Raw genomic sequence first — 23,145 nt, 5'->3', positions numbered from 1 at the left:
TAACACAAGTGGCCTTTCTCCAGCTAAACAGAAATATAGAGAGATTCAGGGTAGTCATCCATTATTTTTCTTATCACAAAACCACAAAGCCAGCATCAAGAAAAATAAATACCTTCAGTAAAATAACCTGCAGAATTAATTTCTGCAAGATGTTTTAGAAAACAAAGATTAATTCTTTTCTTGGAAAAACATGTACTTTGCGTTTAAGAGTCTATGAACTGGTTTGTAGTTAACATGGAAATGAGCCTGAATGTATCATGCTGCGAATCACTAATATAAGTCAGAGGCAGAAACAACTGATTCAGATTACTGAGTCTGTTTTTTCCCTGTAGAAAATGTGGTATACTTCTTTAATCTTAGAATTTAAACATACTCTCTTGTGTATGAAATAGAGAATATATTTAAAGAGTTATTGAAAGAGTAGGACAGGGCATGAATCCATGACTCATCTCTTTAGCTGATCTCTTTAGCTAATAGAATCCACTGACGACACAACACAAACACAAAAGGAATATTTTTGATGCTTGTTAGGTGCCAGGCATAGCGTAGGTGTTGGTGCTGGGTAGATTAATAAAGTCTCTCTTTACCAAGAGACTCACAGCCTACTAAGGGAAATGGATATATTACAAGTGTAATAATAGGTATAAATAAGGTATTATGGGAAAGACAGAAGGGGCACTTAACTCCAAAAAGACTTCCTGGAGAAAGTTACCTTTAATTGAGATTTCGTGGATGAGTAGGAGTTAAGTAGACAATGTTGAGTGAGAGAAAAATAAGGAGAGAGCTTGGAGAATGACATTCCTGGCAAAGAGAGCATTAGCAAAGGTGGAGACATGGGAATATGGAGGCACGGGCTGTACGGGCAACCAAAAGCAGGTCAGTGTCGCTGCAGCGAAAAGTGTGAAGCAGACGATAGTGAGATACAAGGCTGCCGACAGGAGGAGATCCAGACTTGAAAAGCCTCATTTGCCGTATTAAAAAATGTGGACCATCAGCCTCCCTTTTTATGCCCCTTTTCTCTTATTATGGGCATTTTACATCTCCGGATCAGATAAACTAATTCCCACTTAGTGTTCATTATTAATTTATATTCTTTCCTAGCAGAACTTAATGCATTCGTAGCAACAACAGCTAACATTTTTGAGTAATTATTTTGTGCTATGTACAATGCTTCATGTCAACGTGTAACATTTATCATCCCAACCACACTAAGAGGGAAGTATTATCATTGTCTCCATTTTACAGCTGATAAAACTGAGGCTTACCCAAGATCCACAAGGCTAGTAATTGGTAGAGTTGGGATTCAAACCTATGTCTGTTTGAAGCTAATATTCCTCCTTTTAAAAAGGAGAGCTAGAGAGGACGACTGACATAACGAGAAGCAATGGTGAAATCTGAGATGTGGAAAACGGGGCAAAGCTACTTCCATGTATTCCTTAAAACACTCGATATAGATGCTGCCTGTCTGTGGTTAGATAGGCCTGACTTTGAGAGCAATTACAAGATCTTCATACTAAGAGGCCTGTTCTGTGCTAACTTCCTAGGTTTTACTTCAGATTTTTTTTTTTTCTGGCTTTCAGCTGTAGTGTTTCTCCATCTAAAAATGAGAATGCAAAGTGCAATTTATATATATTTAGATTACACATTTGCTTTGTATGTTATGTGATCTCTTTAAGCTGAAAGATGAGATGTAGCTGAAAAATGCTGCTCCCACCCCTCACTGTTCCATTTGCCAAAACGAACTATCAATTTATTTTTATAAAGCAATACAGCAACCAAATTCTGTAATATTACTCAAAGAACCTGGCAGCAAACTGCATCCCTTTTAATTTCCCGAGGGATATATCCTACTTAAATCAACTTTGATGTTTGAAATATTTCTGCTTCTTAGTCAAGAAAGGGGAAATACAGTTGGATGCTAATAAAATAATTGTAAAAGTACCAACTATCTAGGGTAAACAAAAAAAATGTTACACAAACACGTAAATAACATGCAGAAAAACAACAGCATAATGACAGAAATTAACTTAATGCCACATTTTCATGCATTGTTTTGAAGTTTATGTAATTTATGATATAAACCTCATATTAGATTTTGAATTGGAAGAAATAAGCTTGTGTTTCATTATATTATGCTGTAATATAGGGCTTAATAAGAGCCTGATAAATCTTAAGTATTGCATTACTCTATGTTAATGATTATCATCATAGCTTTTCCAACACAGGCACCACAGTGTCATCACAGATTATAATTTAAAGGAAATATTAGCAATTCAGAGTGCCCATATACTGTAGTTAATAAAGCAGTGAACAGAAATCAGCTGTATAGGTAATTTACCAGCTGATAGCAATTATTTCTATACTGAGTCACAGGCTTATGTGAGGACAATAACTTTTTATATAAATAAGATCAATGCTCATAACATTCTAACTTGTATACTGTAGCAACTCATCCAATACTGATGACTGATAGTTTCTCTTAATAAATTAATTTATTGCCTGACAACACGCAAAAAAAAAAAAAAAAAAAAAAACAGTATTTCATATCATTGACTTTCCAAACGTATTTAGCAAGTTTGCCAACTACAACAAAGAGTCCAAATTGTATTGGTAGGAAACAAAGTGATGAAACATGATGTGCAATCTATTGTGGTCAAGTATTCCATGTGAGTACTGCACGATTTATGACCGTCTCAGAGCACAGGGATACTGCTGTGTCTGATTGAGTGGCTTAGCAAAATAAAGACAGATGGTAGGGTAGTAAATAATTACTTGATTGGAAGGCAACCACTGCACGATTGCTTCCTGCCTTCGGTTCAACCAGACTTCACCTGGGGCACAGCACATTGATTCACATGAGCATTTACAGCTTTGTGTTGATTGACCAAAGAAAGAATCATAATTTAAATATTAATAAAGAAAAAGGATGCTGTAAAATGGGAGGGGTGCAATTCCCCAGTGGGCTTCCCTGCTCTCCCTTCTGCTGTCAGATAATTGACTATTCTCTATCTTAAGATTCAGAGATTATCATTTGTCGACCCCTGCCTATTTCTAAAAGACATCTTTAAAAAAAAAATAGACTGGAGGTAGAACATTTGAGGCAATCTTGACAACTAAATTGAATTGCAAAATATGGTCACTACGGTTGGTTACTATACAATCCATTTGTAAAGCAGTTGAAAATACAGTGACTACGGTTCAAAGAGCTTTTGGCATTTGCATGAAGATATGGCTCGGGAGTCAACCCCATGTTCTTACTATGAGAACTGTTTGGGGTGTGTATCAAGAAAGTGGTTAGAAACCACCCTCAAATGAGAGAAGCTGAAGGTCTAAGCTTTTCTTTTTATTATAACCTCAGGGATTCTATTAAATCTTGAAAAGAGCAGTCAAGCTCCCTCTGGCATGTTCTCTCTCTCTCTCTCTCTCTCTCTCTCTCTCTCTCTCTCTCTCTCTCTCTAATAGTATGGCTTTATAAATCATGAAATACTTTGAAATTATCTAATATAGAAGATTCAAATTCCCCGTAGTTAGCACCCCCTGATTCCCAGGCAGTGGTCTGGTTAATGCCACCTGACCTACCTTCTGCCCACTCCAGCCTGATTTGTAGCCCCTCTCAGCCCCTCTTTTTATAACTTTGTGTACAGTATTAACTTCACTTCTTTCAAGCATGGTCTTTTGTACCTACATCCCCCCCCACACACACACACACATACACACTTCTCATACCCCGCAGCCCTGACAGCCTTTCGCTTATTTTTTTTCTTTTATAAATACTTTCTTTTATAATACTTTCAAAAGTATTGCACTGTAGTGAGCAGTACTGACCTGTTCTTTTATTTATTTCAACATATGATTCTTAAGTGCCTATTATGTACAAATATGGTGCCAGGCACCAGCAGGGAGGGGTGGGCACAACTAAGAATGGAGAGGGAGTAGGCAAAGTCCAAGCAGAGGCTTTGGAGTAGACAGATTTGGGTTCAAATACCAATTTTGACACCTTCAGGCTGTGTGACCTTGGTCAAATTACTCATCCTTTAGGTTTCACTTTTCACATTTTCAAATGGGAACAATTATAGTACCTACCTCACAGTTTTGTCGTTTTAGATTAAAGGTGATGATGGCTGCAAAGTGTTTGGCAGTAAACCCAACAAATGGTGGTAATGAAATATGACAGAAGCTCTGCCCTCCGGGAGTCTGCAGTCCGATGGGGATAAAACACACATGTTTCTTAAAACTCTATTCTGTGTCACACAGTTATAGTTACTGGAATAAAGATTTAAGCAGGGTATAGTGGAAACATGGAGGAGATTAATTCTGATTAGAAATTGAGGGATTTCTAAACTTAGAAATTTAGAAATTAGGTTTCTCAAAAACATGCAGAGCAGGTATTCCTTCAAAGTATATCCTTCAGGGCCAATCACTGAAGAAGAAGCTTAAAGAGGGATAAATGCTAGAAGTAGAAATGGAAGATATGGGTCACTAGCCGTGTGACTTTGGACAAATCACTTAAACTTTCTGAGCCAAAGTTTTCTTTTCTGTAAAATGGGGAGAATAATGCCAGCTCTGCCTGCATCCCAGTATTGATATCAAATGAGATAGTATGTGGAAAGGGCTTTGTAATTCCTGAACACTGAAAATGTAGTAGTGATGGTGGTGGTGGTGATGGCATTATTGGTGGTGGTGATGGTAGTGTTACTGATGGAATGAATAATTTTTGTCATCCTAATAGAAATCAATTTATGTCTATCCATTTGTAATCCCTTGGCTTGCTTCCCCTTGTGGCTAATGGTACACTTTTGCAAGCCAGATGGCCAGTATTCTTGTTGAAAGAAATGTTTTGACAAAGTCTTCTCTTGATTTCCCATGCAAACAGAGGCAAGCACATAGATAATTCAGAAGAACAGATAATCAAAACATCCCTTCTATTTAGTGCTGATGTGTGGAAAGGAGGAAGTGCACAGAAGGAGGCCTTAGATCACCTACAAAGTGAATAATTAAGAATTAACTGTAATAAGAACTTGCAAAATCAGTGCACAAGTGGGAATCACACCGCAGTGTGGATCTGAAAGTGTAAGACGGTGAAGCAAGCAGATTTTAGCACAGGCTCTTCCCATCAGCCTCTGTCTCTGTCATCTTTGAGGGAACTGCTGAATCTGAAGCATTCAAGCAAAGTCTGGTTTTGACTCATCTCAGGCCTGGGATTTTGCAGTTTGCTCTGTCCTGGATGGGCTGTGTAAATACCTTCAAGCAAATTGTTGGAGTAGTTCCCAGTTCTCTCAGCCAGCCAACTCTGTTACAAAGGAGGATTTATCTTTTTTTCTCCTTCATCCAAACTAGAGGACAAAGAGCATGGCAACTAGTGGCCAATCACAGGGTGTGCTGGAGCCTGCCAAAAAAGAAAAGAGAAGAACCCTTTCCCCAGAGCAACCCTTACAGTTGCCCTCCAAGAAGCGCATGAATATGTACTGTCCAGAGGGCTGCAATCCCACAGCTGGCCCCTGCAACATCCCAAAAGGCTGGATAACAGCTAGGGTGCCGTCACCCAGGGCAGTGACGACAAAGTCTGGCTGCTGGTGCTCTGCTCGGGGGCAGTCTGCCATATAGAACCTTGACTTTAGAGTCTTCCCTTTAAAATGATATGTTCAAGGGGCCGTCGTTTGGGGGGATTAACTTGGCATTACACTATGTGCCAGAGAGTGTTTAGGTGCACCATGTGAGGAGGAGTTGGAGGATAATAAAACAACTCTGAAATAATAGTAATAAACCACAAGGAATAAGGTCTTCATGGTGGGAAGCTTATAAGATTTGGAGTCGAGCAGACCTCTTTACATTTGAACCCTGTAATTTGCTGGGTGGTATCAGACAAATTACTTAACCTCTCTGAGCCTCAGTTTCTTCATCTACAAAATGAGGACAATTAACTCTCTCAGAGTTGTTTGGGAAGGTATAAAATGCAGCACAGTTCCTGGTACCCAAAGAGGATGCAATAAATAGTCACTGCTATAATAACTCCAAGTCGTCTCAAAATATTCAACTTACTTTGCATGACCAGACCCATTTTCAGAAGCTGCATAAATACACTGCCTATAGAATGTAGTCATTGCACTGTTCTTTAAGGAGCTCCACAGCACTATGCAGAAACTGTTGTTTATTCTTTTTGAAAAGTTAGGAGGGTGGGAAGAGGAAAGGGTTACAATTTTCCATTTCACAGATAGGAAATCCAAGGCATAGAAAAAGTAAATGACTTGCCTAATGTCACATAAAGCCAGCAGCAGAGCTTTATCGGTCATGACTCCAGTGCAAGGCAGCTTATCTTCACCTTTTGAAAGTCAGGGGTAAGCAACTCCTGTCTGAGCTTTAATACCATCAGTCTAATTTCTCAGATTTTCTATAGCTGCTGATCTTGAGAACCTTTGAAGCTTTGGGGAAATCACATGGGTGATTTGACCTTAAATCTCATGCCACTGGCAAAAGATTAATTGCTAAGACCTGGAAAGGGGCCAGACAATTCTGTGTAGCTGAATAACAGCATCGTCTAGGGAAGTGACTGTCCTGACAGATTTAGTTAGTACATAATTGATAAATCTAGAGTTTGTATAGCTTCGCTTCACGGTTAGATAAGACAACAGGCTCCGAGGTTTGACATTTACAGAAGGCCTACCAGTGTTTTGTAACACTGAATCTCGGTTTTCTACCCTTTTTCTTGGAACATTGCTCATTTTCTAAGGCTCTGTTCCCAGGAGGCAATAAGATGAAGGTATCTGACAAGAGTGCCACCTGCCCAGTGTAAGCAAGAAGGCTCATCAGTTCAGCACTGCCACATGATGGCTTTTAAAGTCTTATTTACTCTGATCCAATGCAGGTTGAGGTCAAAGAGGGATTCAATGTATTACATAGCAGCTAGGAATTTTTCATCACAATCAGAATCTGAAAAGATAAAAGGCAGCCTGACGCAACATCAAAGCTTGGATAAAAAAAAATAATAAAGCTTGGTTCTAAACCTAAGGCAGGAAATTTTGCACAGCTTGACTCTTGTTTCAGACTCCAGTGTCATGAGACCCTTTTTAGCAATTTGGACTCTAACAGGCACACAGAAACTTCAGCTTTTATTTCTTTGATTTTGATCACCCACTCCACAAATTATCTGAAGGAATTGGTGGTGGACATTTTTCCATTGTAATTTTTATTTTGAGCCCACAGGATTATTATAAAATTTGGTTACCTTTCCCTAATTCTTGCTCTCTAGTTTTATGTTTCAATTCAGGAGGCATTGTTGTGTGCTTTATACATACCCAGTGTACTCCTGCAGTTTGTCACTTGCAGTTGTAAAACATCAGACCCTGTAGCTTAAGTCAGTCAATCAGTGGCTCACAGTGTACAAGAGCTATATACAGTGGATCAGGGTTTTTGTTTGTTTGTTTATTTTGGGATGATAGTGAATAAGGATGGCCTTAAACAGCTTCTCTTGCCCGCACAAATAAAAACCCAGTGACTTTACGTAGTATAACTGAACACATAGAGCCATTTTTCTGAGCTATTGTGGATCAGTAATCATTTTATTCCGTATACACAATTTTAAATATTAAAATAGTTTATGAGATTGTTCCTAGAAACTCTGTTGCTCTGAGTTAAGTAGGTGATTTTGTCTTCTTTCATCAGATGAATTAGAGAAATTAGAACAGGAGAGACTAGCCCTGGAAGCCACTCTCAGAGATAATGAGTGTGAAGAAGGAAGTAGAGGCATCCGAGGCTTGTTCAAAAAAGCTGGCAAGTTGAACATTACTAAGCCAACTCGTAAAAAAGGTAAGACCTTTTTAAAATCTACAAGAAATAATAGAAGTCATTACTTTTATTACAATACAATACAATAATATGAGTCATTACTTGAGTATCCAGAGTCAGAAGTCAGCATCTAAAATGTTGGGGGTGTTGGGTGTAGGTAGGAACGGAAAGCTTTCTTTCAAGAAGGTAATATGGGTAAAAGGTAGAAGCTACTGTCCTCGATCAACGTCATTAAGTACTTTGTAGCATCTTACCGTAAAAAATTTATCTTAAAATAATAGGGCTGTCTGTTAGTTCACTTGGCTAGAGCACAGTGTTATAACACCGAGGGATCAGATCCCTGTACTGGCTAGTTGCCAAAAAAAAAAAAATGCAATAAATTTTAAAAAATAAAATAGTATTTGGTTTGGAAGTGATATAGTAGTGCTTAAGCAGATTGAGCGCCATGAAATGGAAATTTCTTAGTTAAATGGGAAGGGAATAGAAAGTTAAGGACCGATACCCAAACTGTTTATCTGCACCCCCCTTATTTGGCAGACATTTCAGGGGACTGAAAGTTGACTAATACAGGTAAATTGGGGGTCTAGCTAGAACACTAATTTCAAAAAAGCATCGTTATCACAAACCAGAATGCTGGACTTAGAACTTCATTGATACTAATTACCTGTAGATTTCAGCTCAGTGGTATACTCATCTCTGAGTGTCTGGCATACATCCCAGGAACAGAGGACTAAAGCATGGGAGAGTTTATTATGTTTTGTAAGCAGGTGATTCGAACATCTGAACTTTTGGAAACTACTTTGTTTTCACAACACTGCAGGTTTGGGTTTAATGAGGTCCGCAGTGACCTCTGCTGGTAGAAAACTAGAATGTCAGCATGCATTTATTTCTTCATGCACAAGTATCCTACAGTGACTGAAGTCATACTCTGTGCAAGGTCAGCAAAAGATCATTTCTCTGGGAGGGTCTCCAAGTCAAACAGCAGGCTCCAAGCTGAAACTTAGCAGACTTCTAGTCTAGGTTGACCAGAGCCAACCCTTCAAAGAGGCCACATCCTATCCTGTAAATGGTTTGGTTCTGTTTGCTTGTTCTCCTACTTGGATGGAATTTCACCTATAATATAATATTTTTACATATTTACAGAGAATGATGGGAAATCCAAATATTGCCCCACTTCAAATACTAGAGGTACTCCCAGGTTCCTGGGATATTCCATGGGCTATCGGAGAGCCCACTACTTATTGCCCACCTTAAAATGACATCAATGGCATACTCAAATCTAAAGTTGGAGCTACATCAGGATTTTCAGGGGCAAAAATTAAAATAAGACTATTCTGAATGTGAACTACTATCTTCTCTTCTTTCCAGTTGTTTGATTTATTTGTGAGAAAAAATAATAAACAAATAAATAAACAAACAAACTGCTCTATTAAGTACGGCCTGGAAAAGCACTGGAAAATTCAGAAGTCATGGGCCAATACCGTCCTCTTGCTGATGGAGAGGGGAAGCAGTAATGTTCTTTTTAATGAAAGCAGGACTTGTTATTTATCCTGGAAGCCTGTTTTTGCATCACAATACTTGTTTTGGCAAAAATGTACTCTTCTGAAAGTCAACATGTCTCATTGTTCAGAAAAGCAGAATAATAATGCTATGCGCTATTTTCGATACCTTAAAGTTCAAACATAGATGTAAAGTGGGCCCATTCACCACTCTGGGCTTCAGCTGGTTGACAACTCTTTTGAGTTCTAGATAAGGACAAGCCCTGCCTTCAGGCCCTCATACAGGAGTTCTCTGATGCTCTGATTTGCATGTAAGTGAGGGCAGAGTTTGGTCCATTTTATAAATAAATTTACTTTCTCCTTCAGAGGTCTTAGGGATATAGAAACAATATAAGATAATTGCTTCAGAACTGACAGACCCAAAACATGGAAACAGCAAAAGACAGAACCAAGCATCTGCAGAACCTCTTAGATCTGAAAGGAAGCTCTGAAGAAGCTGTCAGCTCCACCCTGAGCACTGTGCTGACACCACCTCATTGAAAGACAGCAATGAAGTCACAACTTCCCAAGACACGGAAATGAGGAATAGTATATAGTGTGTAGCAAGGAAACACCCACTGGCAAACAGAAACAAGGGTCCTGCTCAGACACTGGCCTAGTTACCTGACACACTTTCGTTGTGTCTATCTTAGCGTGGAATTGCATTTTTAAAAAATTTTAATAATTTTATATGTACTCTTAGTTATAACTCAGGTAAAGTTATTTTGTCTTTGTATATTTCCTGGCTTTTTTCATCCCATTCATTCACAAACATTTAAATAGCTAAAGTGGCTTTACCTTAACTTCACAGGGTTCCTTGAAAAGAAAACAGAAGAGTAAGCCAGTTGACCATGGGAACAAATAGTCATAGCAAGTTCCAGAAGCACATGTAACTTAACGCAAAACTGTGCTTCAATGAATAAAAATTGTGCTTCCCTAATAAAATAATATTTCTGATTCTATTGCTTATCTCTAGAAAATCAATCACCACAAGTTTCCTCTTTCAAGTAAATCTGAAAATATTAAGTTGATTTATACCTGAGATTTGGGGAAACCGGGATATTTAGGCTATTGTATCAGGTAATTTAGCAGTTACATGCCTAAATAGTAATTCCACTCTGAGACAGATTACCAAGGATCTGATAATAATCCACACCTTTATAGTGAAAACTATAATCATAAAACCAATATCAAATTTTTATTTAACTGTTAAGGTGATCTAAATTATTGTGGGATTTGACCTTTATCTCCCCTTTTTGGAGAATAGAGTTCGCTATTTATCAATAGGTGTAAAAAGCATGAATTCATGGCTCCTCCTCCATTTTCATCAGCAAATTTATTGGAAAGTTATTTTGTCCCTGTCCTCTTTTATTTCAGATGGCAGCATTAACACAATCCAGTCGATGCATGTGGGGGAGTTCAACCAGAAACTCGTAGAAGCCAGCGCTCAGTTTAAGAAGAAACAAGGGAAAGGCACAATTGATGTTTGGTGGTTGTTTGATGATGGAGGTAAAAACTTCCAGAAGGTACACTAGGGAGAAGAATTTCTATTTTGATAAATTTAACAAACTGCATGGGAAAGTATATGAAAATGATGTCAGTTAAAGAACAACATTTCTGTGTTCTCCAAAGACTGTAAATTCTTTAAGAGCTATGAATGTGGGAATGAATAAAGACATAAGGCTATTCATTTTCTTTCAGTTAGATATACTCATCATTTCTATCATAATTTACTCTTTATTCCAGGGTTAACACTCCTTATCCCGTATATCTTGACTCTCAGAAAAAAATGGAAAGACTGTAAATTAAGAATCTACGTCGGAGGGAAGATCAATCGCATTGAAGAAGAAAAAATTGCGTAAGTAGTTCTCCACTCGCTGCTAGGTGATTGTAGATGTTTGTTGCTTTAATGCTTTAATTTTAAGAACTTTAAGTGTCTTTGAGCCATAATAGATTTCAAGATAAAGCCACCATAATAAGCTTTATATTAACTTGGTTTTCTGGCCAATAAATTGTCTGCACCATTTTTTTAATCCCTGTCTTCGAGTCCTGTTATTCCTCGCCACAAATGCTTCCAAAAGGGAATGTGGCACAGAGCCTCATCTCAAGTCTTGCGTGGGAGTTATCACTAGCTTGTGTAATGTTTATTATGTTCTCACTACCAAATGCATTCAAGAGAGGAAGAGCCTGAAGGAATCTGTGTCCAGTTGTTTTGTTCGTGGGAGAATCCAAACCTGCTAGGTCACGGCAGTCACTTTTAGCACAGCATATGTAAAAGAGAGCTAAATAGAGAGGTTGTGCCTGAGTCTTAGCCCCAACCCTGCCACCAAGGAGCTGCAAGACTTTGCAGCAGTCACTAAACATATCTCCAGTTTCTCATTTGTAGTTTGAAAGAGTTTAAATGGGTAACTGTTGAGAACCCTTCTCATTAAAAAAAAAAAAAGAAGTTCTGTGGTGTAAGTGTGTGCTTTTTGTATTAACTTAGCCATTGACAGCTGATGTGTAGTTGTGAGAATAACAAGCATATCTAAAACGTGGCATATTCAAAGGTTTCTGGTGGAAATCTGGAGAACCACACAAAGGTCTCTAGTAGAAATCTGGAGAACTAATTTCAGCTGCTCTTGGTCTCCTGTGGCACACTAAGCTCCAAGCCTTGTAAATACCACAAATCACAAAACAATGACAGGCTTTTATTGAGTAATTTTTCTTATTTTCTCCTCCCTCTTAGGAAGATGTGATTGTGAGATATATACTCATATCAATAGAATTATATAAATATTACTCATTTATTTTCAATTTAAACAATATAATATTCATATATTAATGTTATGTATATTTAATTCCTCTTAAAGAGAGACATGTTAAAATGTAAACTAACATGATGTTTATAATAATTTATATTTCTTAAAGCCTCCAGTATTTTATTGGGACAACTGATGACATTTGAAGATGGTTTGTGCGTTTGATAACAGCAGGGCATAAATGTTAAATTTTTTCATTTCTCAAATTGTATTTTGTTTATATAAGGGAATGTCCTTGTTTTTAGAAAACGTTCACTGAAATTATTTAGAGGTAAAGGGCCCTGCTATCTGAAATCTACTTTAAAATAGCAGATAAATAGATATAGAGACAGATGTAAATAAGTAGATATAAAGAGAGAGAAAAACAGGGAATGACAAATCAAATGGGGCAAAATATAAACAATTCGTGAATCTAGGAGTTCTTTGTACTATCCTTGTAACTTTTCTGAAACTTTGAAATTATATCAAAACTATCAGTTGCCAAGAAAAAAATCTCCAATATATAACCATATAATATATGAAAATGATTAGTTTGTCAGTACTTTGTCAGGAGCTCTATAAAAATTATCAGCAAGATAATAGTCAATAAGCATTGATTTGCTGTGTTTCTTTCAAATAATAAGGGAATGTGGACAGCTTCCTGTTGCCTTCCCTGAAACGTGAGTGCAGAGCTGGTTTTGCTATTTCCAGTGTCTGCACCTACAAGGGAGTCTCTTTACACCTTCAGTGCAAGGGCTTCGTCCACACTTAATGTTTCCAACAAGTACTGTAATGAAAATCAAACACTAACCTAAAAGCCTCTGTCTGAGAACTAAGCTGAAATAAGACATGATTGCTTTTGATATGTTAACTCAAACACAAATAATCTTTCACTGAAAACAGTTAAATATGCAATGATGAAGTGTTTTCCTCTTAATATTTTTCAGAATGGCTTCCCTTCTGAGCAAGTTTAGGATAAAATTTGCAGACATCCATATCATTGGTGACATCAATGTTAAGCCAAACAAGGAGAGGTATGACACATTTAACAAGATCTATTGATTATCTGTGGTACCCTCTCATTCTCTTTTGTGTTGATTATCTCAGGGTAAAAGTGTTAAATATTTACTGTGGTGATTTCTTGAAAGGATCTAATAAAAAGGGCCTTCGAATAATAATGACGTAGAACTATCAACTACATTCTAATGGGAAGAAAAGGTTTTATGAAGATGAGTGTGGCAGGGAGAATTGTTGAGACACGGGGTAGTTAGCATTTTAGAATTGTCCTTCCAGTTCCAGGTTTTGATGGTGGCAAGAGTAGCAGAAAGCACAAGATCACACTATTCTGACCTGAGCAGTCAGGGTGAGTTTTGTTATTCAGTTACTGGTGGGGCATCTTGGATAGGGAGCTTTGGTGCAGAAGATGTGGAATCAGCTTATGTCTTCTTGGCACAATGACAGTACCAACCCTCCAGGGCCATTTTAGCTTTTGGGCACTAAGGGCCCTATGCTTAGGGCCGATATACTTCTGAGGGGTCTCTAAAATTCTTGAAGCCTGGAAAGGAAATGTACTGGCTCCAAAAGAAAATGACAAAATTGAAATAATTGTTTAAATAACTTTAAAATATAACATCATTTTAACCCTTATCAATTGTTAAATTTATCACCCCCATTATTGTCTTAGCTAGCTCAGGCTGCTGTAACAAAATACCACAGACTGCGTGGCTTAAATAACAGACATGTATTTCTCACAGTTCTGGAGGCTGGGAAGTCCAAGGCCAAGGTGCTGGCTGATTCAGTTCCTGCTGAGGGCCCTCTTCCTGGCTTGCAGACGGTTGCTCCCTCCCTGTGTCCCTGAGGACATGGTGGAAAGAGAGAGGACTCTGGTTCATTTTCCTTTCATAAGGACACTATTTCAGTAAAGGGTGCCCCACTCTCAACCTCATCTAAGCCTCCCAAAGGCCCCACCTACAAATACCATCACATTGATGGTTAGGGCTTCAACAAAGGAATTTCGGGGAGACACAAACATTCAGTCTGTAACAATAATATTTGAAAACAATTTTTAGGTTAGATATTTGAGGTCCCAAGGGTGCAAGAAGTTGATCTGGAAATTATAGCCATTTGTAAATTAAATGAACTACTTAGAGTTACAATTTAACAATCATAAAATGTTTTCAATTTTTTACAGTGCAATATCATATTTACTGTTGCATCAGATACAATTTAATACATTTGATTTGGTGTGGAGCAGGACCTCCAGGGTCAGAATACAAAAGGACACAAAGGTCTCAGAAAGGCTCAGGTTCTCCCTGTCCTCTTGGATCTCTTTCTTTTTCTGTTGACCATCATTTCTCCTTCCTCTTGCAATTCTTGATGGGTTGTAATTCCACAGTCCTCAAGTCTTCTTAACTCTTCCCTTCTTTTGATTTATTTTTATCGTATATGAGCTTAATAAATAACAGAAAATCATTTAGATTGAAGTTTGTAAACTTTGAGGATATTCATAATTCCTCCAAGGCTATAGGTCAGTTAAAATGGCTTTACAAAGCACCTTAACTATGATAAGAAAGCTGTAATAGACAGGGTTAACCTGTTTATTACTTTGTAATATTTTCTTACACCATACATACCTTTAATGCCTTACATTCTTATATTTCTAGTCCTAAATACTGAAGAAAAATTAAGAACACATTATAATTCTCTTTGGCAAATGAAAGTTACATTCTGATTTGAACTGGGTTGTTATACAGTAATCTCTGGTAGACTTCCATTTTTCATTAGAATTTTAATTTCTTAAATTGTTGCCTCTTGGCATTTGCAGTGATGTGATCAAACAAGCTCATTTTATGGCTCTAACCGGTGGAAATGCATTCTCTTTCATAACACAGAAGGTCCAACAATTCCTGACCACACGCCACGTAGCAACAGAGCAGAGCCTGCCAGTGCCTTTCAAGATAGGGCCATGTTCTGTTGTCTAGAGGGTAGTCACTGTGTCTCCTACTGATTCTGGATTTTCTATAAGCCCAGGATGAATGCTGGGCACAAACTAGTCACCTACTTCTTGTAGCCAATTTCTTTTTGCTGTTGCTTGTCTTATCCGTAGCTAAACACTATATGCACTTGCTGATTAATTTGTTCCTGTATTCCTTTATCTCTTTGCCCATCAATCTGGTTTTCTCTACCCAAGCCCTTGTTTCTTTCCCTTTCTTTCATATTAGTCTCTGTCCAGCTGCCACGGTCGCCACGCTGCATACCTGTCCTGTCTGTCCTGTCTATCACTCAGGACATTGATGGACCTCTTCCATTAATGAAGACTTTTCATTCTTTGAGTGCCTGTCATAGTCTGGACAAACTTCACATTAGTACACTGATGTTGGTCCCACGGTGTCCTCTTCTCAGGAGGTAAAACTCCATGGGCGGTAGTAAGAAATGAAGTACCCAGGCATTCTTGCTTTTGTCATGATATCTAAACATATCCTCATCATCCTGAAATGAAGATAATTACTTCCCTTTTTCAGAAAATGAATGAATTGGTTTTCAAAATTTTGGATATTTTCTTTCTTCTATTTTAAGGTCTTGAGGAAGATGTAGGGAAAAAAAAAACATTCTTATTGAAATAAAAGAATCCTCGCTGCTAATGTACCCTGGTGCAGGGAAGAGGCCACCAGAAAGCGTTGCCTTCTGCCATACCTGATGCCACATTACTTTATAAAACAGTCACATATCTTATGATGTCAATGGCTGTTCCAAGATATGAAAGTAACCCTACTTTGGAACAAAGCATGGATATTCAGTAAAGCTCACAATGGCCACTAGTAGCACATCTGGCACATTTGTGATAACTTAAATAAGGCAACTCTTCTAGGTAGTTCAATTGGAGAAAGAGAACTCTTCCTCTGGGCTGATGTAGCCCTAGGCCCAGGGGCTAAGACTTAAAGAGGAGAACACTGGCTCAACTTCAGCCCCCACATGGGCCTTCTTGGCCGGGCAGCCCTTATCTACCATTAACAACTATCCCTTGATCACCATTCTTTCTTGGTCACCATGTGACACACAATGTCAAAAATAGTTTGTCAATGATTTCCATGTTGGAACCTAACGTTAAATGTCCATTCTTAAATTGCCTTTAATCTTTCAACTACCCATAAGATATCAGTGAGTCTTGATGGTGGCATTGTATCATAGAAACATTATCTATAAATATGGTAGGGCAAGGGTGAAAAAGAATACAACAAGAAAGTTAATGAGAAAGTACTTGAGCCAAGAGAAACTGAAAAGCTCTTGTGATTGAATTCATTTTTTGTTGTATAGACTGAATTAAAAGTCATAGGCCAAAAAGACAACAGTCTTTATTTGGAAATCAAAGAGAAACTAGAAGCAATTAACTAAATAATTTAGTTTAAAGATGCTAGCTAGAGTAGTCACAAAAACAATTAGTACATTACTTTGAGTGAAGAAATATTCTGTGAACTTGGGGGAAATTTTTACGTGCTTAAAAAATTTTAAATTTTTGTTATGAAGAAAAGGATGGGGAGGGCAGGGCAGCTATTAGTTAATTTTTTAAAATGAATTAATTCTCATTTATATTTAATAGCATATAATTGGCTTTTTCTAGAGCCAATTAAAAAGTACTTATAAGAAAAATCAGATTTAATGAGAATCAAAATAAAAATCTTGTGCTACCTTAGGATCACCTAGCTAGGAAAATGAAAATTGGCCAGATCAGGAATAGCTCTGGGACAAAGAAATCAAAGATGAACATAGACATGGAGCAGTACGAGTTCAAAGAAAAGGAATGGGCAAATACAGTCTCATTATAACCTACTGTGTCACTTAGCATGTTTCAAATGCAGGTGAAAGAAAACCTAACTCATAGTGACTTAGACGATAGAAATTATTGTCATACGTACTAAAAAATACAGGTATAGTTTAGCTTTCAGGTTAAGCTTGATCTAGAAAATTAATTTTGTAATCAAGGACTAATTCTCCTTTAGTCTTCCTACTCTACCTTCCATTATGAAATCATCAGTCCAAGTTGATTTAACTTATTTTGGCTGCCAGTAACAACCAGGACTACGTACTTGCTCATGTCCATTTAGTAGGAAAGTTTGTCTTTTCCCCAGTCATTGAACTCAGCTCCATTCAGGTGGCACTAACCTAAGCCACTGAGCCATTCACTGTGGTCAGCATAACACCTGGTGCCTATTGGTTCACTCCTGCCTGAGTTATGTTCCCCCACCCCGCCCCCCAACCCCTGGCCAATCCCTCTGGCAGAAGGCATAGAATGGTGCTAATTGGCTGATTTTGGAAATCGAGTCATTCTCACCCAAACTACAGTGGGGAAAGCATAGTATGGATGCTGGAGAGACAACCAGCCTCTTCCAGTCCACCTTCCATTGCTTATGAAACTGTTTTTGTACTGTGCTTTCTTACAAGGATCTGGGTTGAGATGCAAAGAAACTCTCATCCTGATCAAAATAATATATGTAGATTTTAAACAGAGAGGCTGTCACTTGCTAACCTCAATCCTGCGGCTATTCAGTAAAGTGAATACTTTGTTTTTAAAAGGCACTGTATGCTTTTCAGAGCACTGTCACCCAAATAATAACACTGACTCTCATACCAGCTCTGAGTAGCCATTGTTACTTCCCCTTTTATAGGCAGGATTATCCAGGCCAAAGAGGACAATGAAAGAGCTGGAGCAAGAACTCAGTCTCCTCTCTGAGGCCAGCACCTTTCCATTATACTGACCACTGCCAAAGGTTGCTACAGCCACGATGCTATTGGAAGTAATAGCAAATAAAAACGCAGTAGTTGAAAGAACAATAAGGCATATCAGGCTTATTCCTTACCTGTCATTGTCTACCTTTCTAATATGCAATAGAAATCTGCTGCATTAAGTATCTCTTCTATCCTTTAACAAAGTCTCACTAGTAGGGACAATCCAACTCCTTTGTAATCTCTGCACTTTTATCTGCAAATTCTAAATCAGGCCAACAGATGAGACAATTAAGCCCATCACTTCATATTTTAATTTCTTAACCGAATAGCATTTTAATTCTAATTATCACTCAATCCACCGTTACTAAATTATAAGTAAGCTGCATTATATAAAACCAAAGAAAAGTGCCTCATATTTGAGATCATCTTAAAGTAGCATGCTGAAGACAATTACTGCTATAAATTATAAGCTTTACTCTGTGCTATTGTTTTAAAAATAAATCTTATGAGATTCTCATGTAAGACAAGAAAGGTTTTTTAGCAATTTTTAAAATGATCTATTGCTTTCAGGTACTACTTGCAGTTTTCTCCTCAAAGATTGATTTCTTTTTAAATTTAAGCTCTAAAATATCCTCAGATTTGTAAGCATTAAAACATTGATTTTTTTTCTTTCCCTGAACATGCACCCAAATAACTCATTTGAAAATCTCAGCTAGCAACATCTAACACCAGAAGAACAAAGGCAGCGTTATTTGCAACCAACATCCAAATTGTCCTGTAACCATTAAACTTGTGGGAGCCCTTGTGATTCTGCTACCTGCCCACAGCCTCCTGCTGTGAGTGGGAGTTGCTGTGTGGGCTACAGGAGAGGGGGCCCTATCCAGCACCCAATGAGCCTAGTTCATCTCCTGCATTAACTGATGACCATCTCCCATAGTGTCTGTACAATAAGCAGATGGAAACTAACTTATGAGCTCAAGTGTCTACATAACAACTGTGTTTTCGACTACACTAGGCAGAAAATGTATTTGCACAACAATTTCCATGTGTTTATGCATTAATACTGAAGATCTAATACCTAGTAGGCTAATAAGGCCTCAAACACATTAAGGTCTTTCCTTGGCTAGGGAGGGAAGTACTATAACTATTTTACTCACAGTAAGTTCCTTGCAAAGGTAATTCTTAAAAGATTTGTCTGATATTCAGCTCTGATTCTACAGCCAGCAGAGCCAGTCATACCTGGAGTATCTGTGAAATAATGAGTTAGTTTCCCACTGTGAGGCTTCCTTTATAATTCAAATTTCAGCTGGAAAGTCTTTGAAGAGATGATTGAACCATATCGTCTCCATGAAAGCTGCAAAGATTTAACAACTGCTGAGAAATTAAAAAGAGAAACTCCATGGAAAATTACAGATGCTGAACTGGAAGCAGTCAAGGAAAAGGTAAGGACTTGTCTTCCTTAATTTTTACTTTGCTGTCTAACTAGCTGACAAAGGAAACAGGGTGGATTTAAAGATCAAGAAGTAATGTATCTATTATCAAACAATATGCAAGATCCAGAGTTTCTGCATTTTTCAAGTGCTTTTCAATTATATTACTGAATATGAGGATTTAGAAAACTGTGTTTACTTTTTTCTGTAAGGTCAATTATTTTTTTTAAAGTTAAAAAAACAGGAAACAGGTTATTGGCACATAATGTGAAGTCTCCTTTCAAATTTAATTTTAAAGAACAGGAGACAGACCGATCAATCTAAAATAATTCAAGTCAATATGGGTGCAGACTAGGTAAAGGCAGATTGATTCACAATTTAACGCTGTAATGATGAATTTTAACCTGATGAAGATAGCTATGAAAAACTAACAAAGGTGTCTGAGAAAATAGATGATGTGATTGGAACAATGAATGTGAAAGCTGAATCTGGCACACGGAAGATCAGTGTAAAGTGGTGAGCTTCTCTAAAGAGCCCAGCAAGATGGGAGTTACCTCTTGTGGCCTGAGCTGAATAAAGTTGATGATAGCGGGGATAATGAAAAGGGCAGGGACTCAAGAAGTAGGTAGAAGAATTGACATCTGAAATGGACATTAAAGGAAAGAGGCCACAAGAACTTCCAAAGTACAAAATCTAACTAAACCACAGCAGAAGCTGATCTTGGAGAAATTAGAACAAGGAATACTAAAAGCCTTTCAGATTTAGTAAAAAAAAAAAAAAAAAAAATACTGAACTACAATCATAAACCATGTGTGTGATAAACTACAAAGTATTTATTTTTCTAAGTGAGTCTTTTGAGGGCTTTTTAGTTGAAACCAGCCCCCAGTGCTGATAAAATATTCAAAGAACTTAAACAGAGGTAGTGTAGATATAATCTATATTCTTAGGACATCAAACAGGTATCAAGATTTCATCAGTTTTCTTTAACCAAAAACCTGCTCCACCAAACTGGCCATTCTTATCTTCTTTTTACTATTATCCATGTTGTTTGCTTTCTTCCCCCTAGAATGTTGACACTGTAGCAGAATGACAACACTGTAGCAGAATGACAATCTGGTCTTTCCTTACATTTCTGAAATTTCTCATGAGGTTTTAAAACATTGTAAGTTTCTAGCCCTGAAAAAATAGTTGCAGTTTTTTTAAAAAATTAGGTTTTTCTGCCTATCCACGATTCTAGGTAAGATCAATTCTCATTCATAATTCTGGTAGAACTGCACTGAACAAAATCTTAATGTTACCCACAGAGTTGCCGCCAAGTGCGACTGAATGAACTCTTACAGGAGCACTCGAGAGCTGCCAGTCTCCTCGTTCTGTATGTATTATTTCAGGCATTTAAGAATGTTAGAGAGAAATCTTAGCCTAAATGGGCTAACCAGCTTAAAAGCTCATGACTTTTCTGGTGGAAAGTTTTTTTGTTTTGTTTTGTTTTGTTTTGTTTAAGAAATACATGGAATTTTAGACAGGGAAAGAAGATAAATGCCATGCCGAGACCCTGACAACTGGGGTCTGTGGGTTTTAGAGGGCCTCACTTGGTCTTTCTGCCAGTCATGCCACACCCACGGGATCAGGGGCACATGCCTACCTGCAACCCAGGCTTCCCTTTCAGACCATGCTCCAGGAACACGAGACCTGGAATTCCCTGCCTAACAGCCTCACGCTGGCCACCGAGGCTCACAAGCCTCCTCCCTGGGTGGGGTTCCTGAACCGCCATGCCCATGGTAGTTTCATGAGGCTCCGTCCAGTGTGGGAAGAGGCCAGAATAGGAGAAAAAGGCAGTTTTCTTTTCCATTTTCACTCTTCTTTCCAGCCCCACAAATGCTAGGGTTGTGCCTCCTGAAAATATCAATGTTCATTTATTTAAAGATTGGTAGCTAAATATAAAAACCTCCAACTAGGGCCGACCCCGTGGTGCACTCGGGAGAGTGGGGCGCTGGGAGCACTGCAGCGCTCCCGCCACAGGTTCGGATCCTATATAGGGATGGCCAGTGTGCTCGGTGCGGCCGGTCACAAAAAAAAAAAAAAAAAAAAAAAAAAAACCTCCAACTATTTCACATTTATACCTCATTAACTGACACCTATGTATGAAGATAAATAAGTTTTCAAGCATGGTCTAGACTGGAGGACTATCCATCTAAGACATTGTAGAATGATCTGCTGAATTGGGTGGTAGGGTTTCAACAGCTGGTTCCTGAAGTTTCTCCCAAATAAAGGAGCTTTAAACTACTGGGAAAAACCATTTCCACCAAAAAAAAAAAAAAAAAAAAAAAGGTGGAGTATTAGTTGATCAAATTCTCTATTTAAAGAAGAGTGAAAATTTGTATATACTTTTTGTCTTTAAAATGCCTACGCCTATTTTTCTGGTTTACGGATACGTATACTATGTGAGAAATACGTCTGTTTAATATCTACATTCAAAATAATTTCAGTGCTTTTATTTTGTGGGAGCAGCGGGTGGATAGAAGCTTCAGGCCACTGGTTATTAAATAGTTCAGAAGTGCTGGTGATGTTAATGCCCAGAGTAATTTTCACCTTTGTTTTTTATTTTTCTTCCATGTCACCAGGAGCCTTCCAGTGGCGAGAAAAGGATCCATATCAGATTTGTTGTATATGGCTTGGCTGGAAATTCTCACAAAGAACCTCCCTCCTGTCTTACTAGTTAGAGGAAATCACAAAAATGTCCTGACATTTTACTCTTAAGGAACGAAAGATTAGAATTTGTTTTAACTTAATGTATGAATAATTAAGAAACATGTTCCAGTACTTTATATTGTAAATCTGATCGATGGATATGCAAACCTCTAGAGACTGTCCTACCAGATTCCACACATATTTTGTCTTTTTTTATTATTATTAGTTAATGGGAGCTTTTCTCCACTCTCAGCTTAAGGTGTGTCAAAGCCCCTACAAAAACATTTTTGTCATTGCTGTTGATAAACAAGAAAATTAAAGCAAATTCATGCTGGCTTATGGTCATGAAAACTACCAATTTAATTGTAAGCTTCTCCAGGCAAACTTAATCTTTTGTTTCTATGGTGTTTGCTTCTAGGCCCTGGTACAGACCTCAGCCCCACAGCAGGTGCTCAATAAATGCTTATTGACAGGCTAGTGTAGTAACCATGGGTGGTTATAAAAGGAAAAGACCAGCTGGGTAGGAATCGCGATTATGCTTGGCCTCCTGAGAGGCTTATACCTACAAAGAAGATTTAAAAATCAATAACTGAAAACTTTAAGAAGTACTTGAGTCTAAAAAATGTTTAAAGCAGTTACCTAAATAAGGTTATTTAATGTAACAGATTATATACTTAGAGTGATGTGAGCGATCATTGATAACATATGGCTTGAATTTGCTGCTGACTGAAAAGTATATTAACTAGATTAGAAGGCAACATATATTCCAATTAGATTAAATATATTCTATTCTTAACATACAAACATTAATTGTACTCCCTATTAGATATTTTGAAATTTCCATCATGATACTACTTTGCATATTTTTTTCTAATTAAGTGGTTAGCACAGATAAAATCTTTATAGACATCTAATTGAAAACAAAGTATCACAACTTTTCAAACCGTAATTAAGAAATATATCTTGAATCGTATGTTTAGTTATTTTCTATAGCGATTATATGGATTTAAAAGAATAATTAAAATGTGAAGTAAAAAAACTTGCAAAATTTGGAGTACGCAGGTATTGATTTGTTTTTATTAGTATACCTATAATACTTGTTCACATTGACAAACCAATAAAAAAATTGTTTTTCTGATGAATGGCTTGGTTTTTTTCCTGACATATTTTTACTATTTATTCTAACTGAGAAAATATACGGGG

At 37.6% G+C, this 23,145-nt stretch overlaps 1 protein-coding gene across 3 annotated transcripts in view; it reads left to right on the top strand.

Moving 5' to 3' along the window:
- The window catches only part of SLC12A1 (solute carrier family 12 member 1), a 79,833-nt gene extending 57,822 nt beyond the window's left edge, over positions 1-22,011 (top strand). For all 3 annotated transcript variants that reach the window (XM_063088665.1, XM_063088664.1, XM_063088666.1), the window contains exons 20-26: positions 7,660-7,803; positions 10,698-10,829; positions 11,067-11,178; positions 13,048-13,134; positions 19,131-19,266; positions 20,559-20,626; positions 21,876-22,011. In XM_063088665.1, coding sequence (XP_062944735.1) covers positions 7,660-7,803; positions 10,698-10,829; positions 11,067-11,178; positions 13,048-13,134; positions 19,131-19,266; positions 20,559-20,626; positions 21,876-22,011 — 815 coding nt within the window. The remainder of the gene's footprint in view (positions 1-7,659; positions 7,804-10,697; positions 10,830-11,066; positions 11,179-13,047; positions 13,135-19,130; positions 19,267-20,558; positions 20,627-21,875) is intronic.
- Positions 22,012-23,145: the final 1,134 nt, after the last annotated feature.

The sequence above is a fragment of the Cynocephalus volans genome, chromosome 3 (genome assembly GCF_027409185.1).
Source record: "Cynocephalus volans isolate mCynVol1 chromosome 3, mCynVol1.pri, whole genome shotgun sequence".
NCBI lineage: Eukaryota > Metazoa > Chordata > Mammalia > Dermoptera > Cynocephalidae > Cynocephalus > Cynocephalus volans.
Note: the sequence above shows the minus strand (reverse complement) of the source record. Positions and strands in the feature narration are given on the sequence as shown.